The following is a 9449-nucleotide window of genomic DNA, read 5'->3' as shown; positions in this document are numbered from 1 at the left end:
TTGCATTTCCTCCGGACATGATTGAACAGGAAAAAAAAACCAGCTAATTGATTTGCTGAGAAAGAGAATGAGATTGTGGTTTAACCACACGGTCCTCAGACCTTATGCTCTGATACCATGTTATGATCGAGAGAGAAAGTGCAGAATTATTTTGCTGAACATTCAGTTCAATTCATTCATCAGGGAAGACCCCTATATAATCAATTACATCCAGCTGAAAGAGGAAGTCCTAGGAATATAAGGAAATATATGATATCTAGCCTAACATAAGAAAGCTATACTAAAATACAAGATACCAAGATAATATACAACTGTAATAATATGAATTATTTTGTTTTATTGTGGAAAAAAAGTGGTATAAATGGAGCCCACTCTTTGAATTTGTATGAGTTATTTTGTTTTGTTGTGAGTAGAATTAAGTTAGAATTGTGATTCTAAAATTTCATCCACAAACCAAACAAGCCTTTATATCCTGAAACCCAGGAATCTCACATGTCGAATTCGTCAAATCAATTGAGTAATCAAAAGCGTACAAGAATTAATTGCAGAAACAAGAGACATATTTTTTGTGGTATTCCAAGTCAATACATTATGACGTGGGTTGTTTTTCTATCTGACTAATTAGGCCTCAGAAGAGCGTCTATTTAACGTATGACTTGAGGATCATAACTTCTCAATTGCATCAAATTGCCTGAGGTTATTTTAATTTTTAATTTTGTCTATCATAGAATCATAAATTACCTTTTAGTATTTGCACATTAAACCCCATACTCTATCAAGATGTCGTTAGGGCCTATCATTTAGAACTTTAATAGATCACTTAATCGGGCCAAAGACAAATATATCACATAATACATAACTAATTAATATATACACACATATATATATATATATATTGGATCACAAAATTGGGAGAGTAGTGTGTGGTCTATCCATATTTTGATGAATAAAATGATTGGTAGCAGTGATGGCAACCTTGTCGGCCTTCACTACGCAATGTTCGAGTTCACGTGTTCAATCCCGAATACATAAAGATCTAAATAACCAAAACAAACACCGGTCCCATGAGCGTAGCACCAAAGGCCTTGTATAATTTACAGAAGCCGGTCTCTTTCAAGCCCAAGTGAAAAGCATACTTCTAGCAAATGTCATGCATAGAAGAGGTTCGAACTCGGGACTCTTAAAAGAAGGGACAGACAATATAATATCAGTGCATTAATTAATTTTGATCTGCAGTGAAACGTCCGTGAAACTTTTTTGTTTTTCCCTTCCCATTTTTGAGCAAAATATGAACATAAACTCTCTTCTACAAATATATGGTTGTGGTTCCTGTGGCAGCAAATATAAGGAAATGTGCTAGCAAAGAGCCCCACGCGCATGCACCTTGATGAAATATTCCGTATATCAATCCCAAGCATTTGTAACGAGCAGCGGAAATTAAAATAATAAAGGATAAATTTCGCGTATTTTCCTTGCAATCTATCTATCTATTACAAAAACTAAAATTCTTGCATTAGTGGGACACGTGTTGCGACGTCAAATTTTTCTCTACTTTTTATTTGCTTCAGTTACATGTTTTCTGTTTTGTATTTAATTTAATTGACAAATTATAAATTTGATTATCTAGGTGCAAGTGGAGTATCCTTTTATGAAAAAGCAAATGTAGGTGACAGGTTCAAATCTCACCTCAACCTAATACTCCCGTGTTACATATATTTTATTTTTTAGATAAGTTCCATGTATTTTTCAAAGCCAATTAAAAGTTCATAATGCAATATATCTATAGAAATTTAAATATTCTTTTTCATTGAAACATTTATAAATACATTTTCAATAATTTGTTTGGACTAAGATCTAAATTAGAATAATAAAGAAATATTAGCTATACATATGTTATACATTTTACGTTAAAGAAGAAAATCCATAATAAAAGTGTATCCCAATACATTTTGAAATTAATATTTAAAAGAGATTGTGAGATTAAAAGTTGAATGAATTTTCCGTTAGCTACATAAAGAATTTCACTATGATTCTTAACTAAATAATTGGGTGTTTTCTTTTTGTTGTAGAAGTTGATTTCTTCAAATCAATTTATCATCCTTAAAAGAGCATTAATCATATACAAAAATTTAGTTGTTATTAAGCAAAACATTAAATTTGGTCCATCCGGATTGGGAAGCATTAAACTTGGTGCATCGGGATCAAGAGCGAGTATGGGCCTTTTCTATGCTAAGTTTTTTTTTTTGTCTCTTTCTGTATAAGGATGATTTTTTTTATGTATAAGGATGATTAAAATTATTTAACTTGGTCATGGAAATATAAATGTGACTTTGATTAGACAATAGTTGAAGGTTAGGTGGTTTTCTTTTCTCAAACGGGATAGTAGGGTAAAAATCTCGGTGATTATATACTATTTAATTATCAAAATAATTTCAATCTAGTGATTCATAGTCATTTATGTAACAACAGTACTTCGGAGAAGTGAAAATGACACCAAATGAGAATTTTTAGCTTTTATATATTATGATAGATTACATATTTAATTTGAGAAATCAGAATTGAATATATACATCAATTGGTAGAGCATGAGTGTCTATTATTTCATTAATAATTGAAAGATAAATAGTTATTTTTCATAGATAAAATTATATATTAATCATTTAAATAATGATTATTAGAGAGATTTAGATTAATAGTTTAACTCATATTTTTCGTAATTTATACTAGAAAATAGAAAATAATACGATGTCCTCAACAATATTATAACAATTAATTTCTAATTTATTTATTATTTTCTTTTAAATTAAAAGTAAAAGGTTTCACTAGTTATATAAAATGCTGCATGATCCCCCTCCAAGTGTTTGATAGTAATAACGAGCCACACATGCATGCACCTTGCAATTACTAAATTTAAAGATGCTGAATTCTCGTGAACTAAATAATACAAATAGTCATATACTGCGGGGGAAAAAAAAAAGAGAAGAAAAATCATACATAGTCCAAGTGTATAGTAACGTGTCGCATTGAGTACATGTAGCTGATGACTTACTCAACAATTTTGATCAAATTGCCACGATAAATATCTTCATAGTTTTCCTGATTGGACCGAAAAATGAAAAACACAATTTTCATTATATCTTTTTATCCTTTTCTTTGACATTGCAGTGTCGACCGAAATGAGAAGAGAAAGCACGTGCTGCAAAGGACAGCCAGACAGACAGGCGCCAATTATTTTGTTTGGGGCTTGGGGTTGGAAACTCATTTAACACGTGCGCCTCCCCCCCCCCCCCCCCCCCCCCCCCAAAACCAAACCCCAGCCCACAGACATGAATATGAATATGAAAACGAGGAGAGGGCTTCTTCCATTTCTTTTTACGCGCGTGTCTGTACTCTGTATTTGTCTGTGCTTTACGTGTTCAATCGAGATTCGAAGGAGTTCGAGAAAGAAGTAAGGTGATGGTGACGGTGGCGGGCTCGTGGCCCCCATCCCTCTACATCTCTCCCAATATCATTTCCTTCACCATCATTCTCATTACCTATATATACATATATAAAGAAACTCCAATGGGCAATGGCCATTAACTCTCTTGAATGAATTTGTTCTTCATCATCGCTCTCTCTCAAACCGATCCTCCAAGAATTAATCCTTCTTGTCCGAAAAAGAAGATACATTTCAATTCGATCATGAGGAAGAACTGCAACCTGAAGCTTCAGCTTCAACCCTCCTCTGGCACTGATCTTCTTCCACGCCCCTACCTTGATACTGCAGCTGGCAGCCCTCATCGCGATGACCATCATCATCAACAGCAGCAGCAGCAGCAGGAGCAGCAGCTGACGATATTCTACAATGGACAAGTCTGCGTTTGCAATGTCACTGAAGTCCAGGCGAGAGCCTTAATGATGCTCGCGAGTAGAGAAATGATGGGGACAAGCCCGAGTGGGGGAAGTAGTCCACGGGATCAAGAAGAGGAGGATTCCAGTATTTCGCCGCTGAGTTATTATTCCCGGATGGCGTCAGCACACACTCCGTCGATGCCGAGCCCGACTACCGCGTTCTCAATGAAGCGATCGCTTCAGCGGTTTCTTCAGAAGCGGAGGCACCGGATCTCAGCCGCTGCCCCTTACAATGTCCGGTAGCTTAGCTAGCCAGGATCTTTAATCCAATGAGTTTATTGAAGTTGATTGTGGAATCCAATGTACTAAATCGGTTCATTTGTAAACTGATCTTTCTTTTTTTATAAGTCGCACGATTCGATGTGCATTTTTCCTCTCTGAAAATATTGACTAGATATAGAGCAGATACACGTATGTTGATGTAAATGTGTCAGTGGATCTATCTTGATGTCAATTCCATTACTTTCTTTTTGTTTTCCTTGTTTTCGTTTAATTGGATCATTCTTCATTATCAAATTCCATCGATTTTTAAGACCAACTAACTTCCAGTTAATGTGCATAGATCATAACCATTTTTTTCAGCTTTCATGGATCATGAATTCAATTCCCACGCAAAGATTATGCTTATGATGTATATATTTGTACATGCATAAGTGTAATTTGTCAAACGTGAAAAAGACTTCTTGCTTGAAGACGATGTTTGGAGAACTCTACTTTGCAAGTCCAACTCAAGTACAGTTTTCGTCGTACCTGTGACTCAGTGATTGTGTTTAACACAGCAACTGTTCGTTGCCGTAAAAAATATGTCTTTTGCTGACAACAGACGAATCCGAAGAGAACTTCAGTGAACATTGTTAGAACAGAATGATCTTAATTTGGAGACTGAATTCTTCTGTCTGACTAAAGGCATCCACCCGGACCCTGAGCAACTTACAACTGCCACCCTGATGATTCTGCTCCCAATAGTCTGAAAGCAAACCACAGCGATAACAATATGTCGACGAGCCGAAGTATAGTACTATGAAACGAACCGAGAAAAGAATATACAGAGAGAGGCAAGTAGCCATTAATAGCAGAGTAGCCATCAACAGAAGAGATTGAATGAGTCACAGCTGAGCTTCTTAAGCTTCACAATTATACCCGAGCACAACGGAGGAACTTAATGAAAAAGATAGAATTGTTTTAGGAACCCGACAAGCTCTTATAATCGATAAAAAGCCCCGTCATCATCTGCTGCTTCTTCCTTTCTCATTTTTATCTTCTTACAACCGAGGGAGGAGACGGGGGCGGTCCCACTCAGTGACGATGTGGTCGCGGGTGATCTCCCTCAAGGAACGGCACCCACTCAATGCCATTGTCAGCTCAAATTCATCCCTGAGCATCTCAAGCACCTTTCTCACACCCGCCTCGCCTTCTGCTGCCAATGAGAACACGACCGGCCTTCCAATCTGTATAAAAATATAAGAAAAAGCGGCAAAAATTGCTGAATCATTATTATATATAGAGATTGAAAGTAAAAAAGGACTGTTTTCGTCTGTGAGCTCTCCTTTAAAATGGACCAGATGACACTTTTAAGACTATCAGGCGCTCTAAGAGCATGAGTCTCTGAGGCTCTAGGCCAATAAATGATTGACATCATTTCTATCAGGTCCCTTTGGTGAAATTATATTCGGGTTGTTAGATTCAATGAACGGTGTCAAATCTTTCATCGCGCAATCAATCAACTTGACACTCTGAGAGCGGTACAACAATCTTTTGTTAATACGAAGAAAGTTATTTTAATACTCACAAATATGCCAGATGCTCCGAGAGCAAGAGCCTTGAAAACATCAGTCCCACGACGGACACCACCATCGAGGAAAACTGGAACTCTGCCCTGAGCAGCTTTCACGACCTGTGAATTCATCTCAGCAGATTCAGTTTCTACGGTAAGAAAGCCAAAGTACCAAAGCAGTTCGAAAGTTTGTATCTGGAAGTCAATGAACAGCATGAGAAGAGGGTGAGACTTTCATGTAAGCATCAAAGGATAAGCACCTCTTCCAGAGCCATGATAGTTGCAGGGACATAATCAAGTTGACGAGCCCCGTGGTTGGAAACAATAATTCCAGCAGCTCCAGCTTGAATTGCGAGCCTTGCTGTAAATTTGGTATGCCAGAAAAGACGGTAATTTAGATATATCTAGCAGGAGAGTTTATTTATTCAGGTGGGACTTTTGGTTTACTCACTATCCTCAGCAGTTATGACACCCTTCACCAGGATGGGCAGGGAGGTGATTGTCTGAAGCCATTGGACATCCTGTCCAAGTTACCCGAAAACAAATATTTCCGGATTAATTTGACAAGGTATTTCAAGAAAAACTCAAATCTTTGAGCAGTAATATTCATGTGTTCAGACCTTCCAGCTCAAAGTCCTGTCAATTTGTCCAGCAACATATGAGGCCAGACCAGAATCATCAGCCTGCAGATGAACATGACGAAATAAATCAGCACAAATGATAGGGAACAAGAATAACTAGGGGAGCTGATGTCCCGGAGTCAGATGTTCCTTACCTTGTCCATCTTTCCGAGATCCAGTCCCTCAAAGTTCTTCAGTGTCAGGAATGGAGGAAGAGTGAACCTGACATGAAAGGGTTGGTGATTGAATTCAGCATTTACGATGATCCTGGAGGAACTACGCAAAAACGAGTTGGACTAATTCATTTGTCCCAACAGACTAACCGGTTCTTTATATCAGCCTCCCGGCGACCAAGCCTTGGGGTGTCCACAGTGAGGGCAATGGCCTTGAACCCGGCCCTTTCAGCTCTCCTCACAAGTTGTGCCACCACATTCCTGTCTTTGTACACCTAATAATGCAGCAGCAAATACAGTCGCTCAGTCAACCTCAAGAGGCACATTGTTCCAAGTGAAAGTTTATGCCTTATCCATCCAAATGCGATCAGAACATACATTGGAGTTATCATATGATGGAATTTATGAAGAAATAGCGTTCATTTGTATTGGCAACTAAGCAAGTGAAATAGACACGTGACTGGCTTGAATAACGAAAAATATCACAAAAGGATTGATGTAAAAGTGAAGTGTTAACAATAAGTTACTCACGTAGAGCTGGAAGAAGCGAATTCCAGGTCCAGTTGAAGCAACCTCTTCAACACTTGAAGTGGCCCACGAGGACAGTGTCTGCAATAACAGCATGTGAACATCACAAATGAGACGGACCCCACATATGTATGTAACTTGTGATGAAAAGCTGTTATATGGTGAATCAAGGGAAAGAAAAGGAAGAAACATTTCAAGAACACCAAACTGAACTTGGAGAAAGAGAGAGATGATACCATGATTGTGCCTGCAGCAGATGATGCCCTTGCTGTGGCATACTCTCCTGCAGAATAATCATGCTTCTAATTAGGGAAGCAAACAGATTTTCTTTTTCAGTAATAATCAGAGTATAAATCTCAACAACGGCACAAAAATCCAGATCTTCAATCTATTAGTTGTCAGAACAGATCGAAGTTAAATAATGTAACATTAACAAATTTCTGGGCAAGCTCTATGGATTTACCAGCATGATGAATTTTGCAGCATTAGCAATACAAACATAAGGTTTAATACCAACAGATGGAGCCTCAATTGCTATTGTGCGTGTTTGTTAAATTTACAAATTTAAAGAAAGACAATAGGAACACACTACACACTCAGAAGCAATTTGGGACATATTCCATCCTGGATAATCCACTTTTACAATTAGCACGGGATCCTATAATTCGCTGTTGCTTAAATTACCATAGAATAGACAAGCCTCATGAATGCATATGTAACATAATATAGAAGACAGCTAATCAGTGTGCCTAGCACACAGCGCATACACAATAGGCCAAATTAAAAACTCATGAAAGGCGAGCAACCAATCGACATATACCCTCAGGGTGAGCCATTTTTTGCATGGCAGTGGGAGCAATCATGATAGGCATCGAGATCTTGAAGCCCAAAACAGTTGTTGTCATGTCGATCTTGCTGACATCGATCAGAATCCTAGGTCGGAACCTAAACGAGCAAAAGATAGGAACAATCAGTACTTGCTAATCAAGGAACGTCTATCTCCTTTTGCCACTAACAACAGTAAGTAACAACAAGAATATTAGGGAGAGAACAGCTTACAGAATCCTTGAGAAGGCATGCCGGTTCTCCTGAAGAGTCCACTGGTCTTCAGCACCAGAGGCATAGTAGTCATAAACCATCTTGGGCAACTTCTGTTTTGCGATCTCCTGATACTCCATGACATTGGTGATCTCCATTTTGTCGGAGGATGACTTGCACTCCTTTCACTGTATTTACAAAATCATCACAATCATCAGTAAACTCTGATACTGATTTCCACCCATTTGAATCAATCACTAGAACAAGGGTCAGGTCAAGAATCAAGATTAAGGACTATAAGAACTCAGCACTTGTAGTTTGTCGGGTTTCCAGAGCAATCCAAGCAAGTCTATGCTTTAAAAGCTACTGAAACTTGAATTTTTCTAAAAGGGTCTAATTATAGTGCCCGTAGGCTATGAATCTTGAACTGCTTGGCAGATAAGCTGACGGAAAACAACAGAAATGAATTCATTGTGGCATGAAATAAAGCCATCGAGTGCACCAAAACTCACAGAATATTGACAATCATTCTTATATTTAGAAGAACTCAATATCATAGTAGATTCCATGCCCGCTGATTCACACCAAATAATCGCCAGATTCTTTATACCCAGAAATTAAAAGCTCACGACTTTCAAAGTTCAGAACTGTAAAGTGCAGCCTTTAATCCACACACACTGCATGGAGTCCTGACGATATGCAAACCAATAGAATTCAAGACCAGCAATACCTTGTCGCAAAAACAGCCACTTCAAGACAAAAGTACAAACAGGAAGCAGGCACAAATGAAGGAAGTATAACAGGCTAAAGAAGACGGAAGAGCGTGAAGTTTTATCAAGCCAAAACCAATTCAAGGTTGAACCTTCAAGAAAGATGGAGAGGGAGAGTGGGGTAGAGGAAGGGATGAGAAGAGACCTTGGGGGCTTGTGGGCAGAGTGAAATGGGCAGACTGAGGGTGGGAGAGATCAGAGGAGGTGCAAATAATAGAATGGAGAGGAGAGGAGAGAAGAGCTATCAGGACACTTACGTAAGAGCAACCAGACAAAATGAGTAATACAATAAACGAGAGAGAGACAGAGAGAGAGAGAGACAGAGAGAGGACAGAGACAAAGGAGAAAAAGGGTCGGGGGAGATGAAAATGAGGGAGAGAGAGGAGCAAAGCAGAGAGGAGAGGCAGAGGAAGGAGTTCGGATGGATTGGTTTTTCAAGGTGAGCATTCGAAGCCAAATCCGTTCCATATGGATCAGGCTTTTGTGGAGGGCATTTTATTTTAATTTAATTAATTTCTTCATAATTTCCAATTATTAATCAGTTGCGCCACCCCCCAAAAAAAGTTCATCCGTATTTCCCATAATTGGCAAAATCTTTTATTTTCTTTTTCTTTTTCAATAAGTTTTCATTTTTTTATCGCATGGAATTATC

At 38.2% G+C, this 9449-nt stretch overlaps 2 protein-coding genes across 3 annotated transcripts; one reads left to right on the top strand and one right to left on the bottom strand.

Moving 5' to 3' along the window:
* The first annotated feature begins 3460 nt into the window (after window positions 1–3460).
* Window positions 3461–4372, top strand: LOC116215353 (protein TIFY 5A). Its single transcript, XM_031551037.1, has one exon. The coding sequence runs from the start codon at window positions 3592–3594 to the stop codon at window positions 4135–4137; it is 546 nt and encodes a 181-aa protein (XP_031406897.1). The 5' UTR covers window positions 3461–3591; the 3' UTR covers window positions 4138–4372.
* A 519-nt stretch (window positions 4373–4891) lies between these two features.
* Window positions 4892–9144, bottom strand: LOC116215339 ((S)-2-hydroxy-acid oxidase GLO1). Of its 2 annotated transcripts, none has more exons than XM_031551020.1 (12): window positions 8943–9144; window positions 8049–8215; window positions 7810–7934; window positions 7226–7272; window positions 6993–7070; window positions 6612–6736; window positions 6444–6510; window positions 6289–6351; window positions 6120–6189; window positions 5929–6029; window positions 5684–5788; window positions 4892–5342 (listed from the first exon to the last, which is right to left on the bottom strand). In XM_031551020.1, the coding sequence occupies exons 2-12, from the start codon at window positions 8183–8185 to the stop codon at window positions 5157–5159; spliced, it is 1104 nt and encodes a 367-aa protein (XP_031406880.1). In that variant the 5' UTR covers window positions 8186–8215; window positions 8943–9144; the 3' UTR covers window positions 4892–5156. The 2 variants fall into 2 exon arrangements, with proteins under 2 accessions (XP_031406880.1, XP_031406888.1); XM_031551028.1 differs by having other exon boundaries at window positions 8758–8947.
* Window positions 9145–9449: the final 305 nt, after the last annotated feature.

Source organism: Punica granatum, chromosome 1 (assembly GCF_007655135.1).
Source record: "Punica granatum isolate Tunisia-2019 chromosome 1, ASM765513v2, whole genome shotgun sequence".
Classification (NCBI taxonomy): Eukaryota; Viridiplantae; Streptophyta; class Magnoliopsida; order Myrtales; family Lythraceae; genus Punica; species Punica granatum.
This window is presented reverse-complemented; position numbering and strand designations above follow the sequence as displayed.

Coding starts and splice junctions, on each gene's coding strand:
- LOC116215353 (XM_031551037.1), top strand. CDS start 3,592: ATGAATTTGTTCTTCATCATCGCTCTCTCTCAAACCGATCCTCCAAGA.
- LOC116215339 (XM_031551020.1), bottom strand. CDS start 8,185: ATGGAGATCACCAATGTCATGGAGTATCAGGAGATCGCAAAACAGAAG. Junction 6,352..6,443: donor ATCTCGGAAAGATGGACAAG/GTAAGGAACATC, acceptor GTTCATCTGCAG/GCTGATGATTCTGGTCTGGC. Junction 5,343..5,683: donor TCGGAGCATCTGGCATATTT/GTGAGTATTAAA, acceptor ATTTTTATACAG/ATTGGAAGGCCGGTCGTGTT.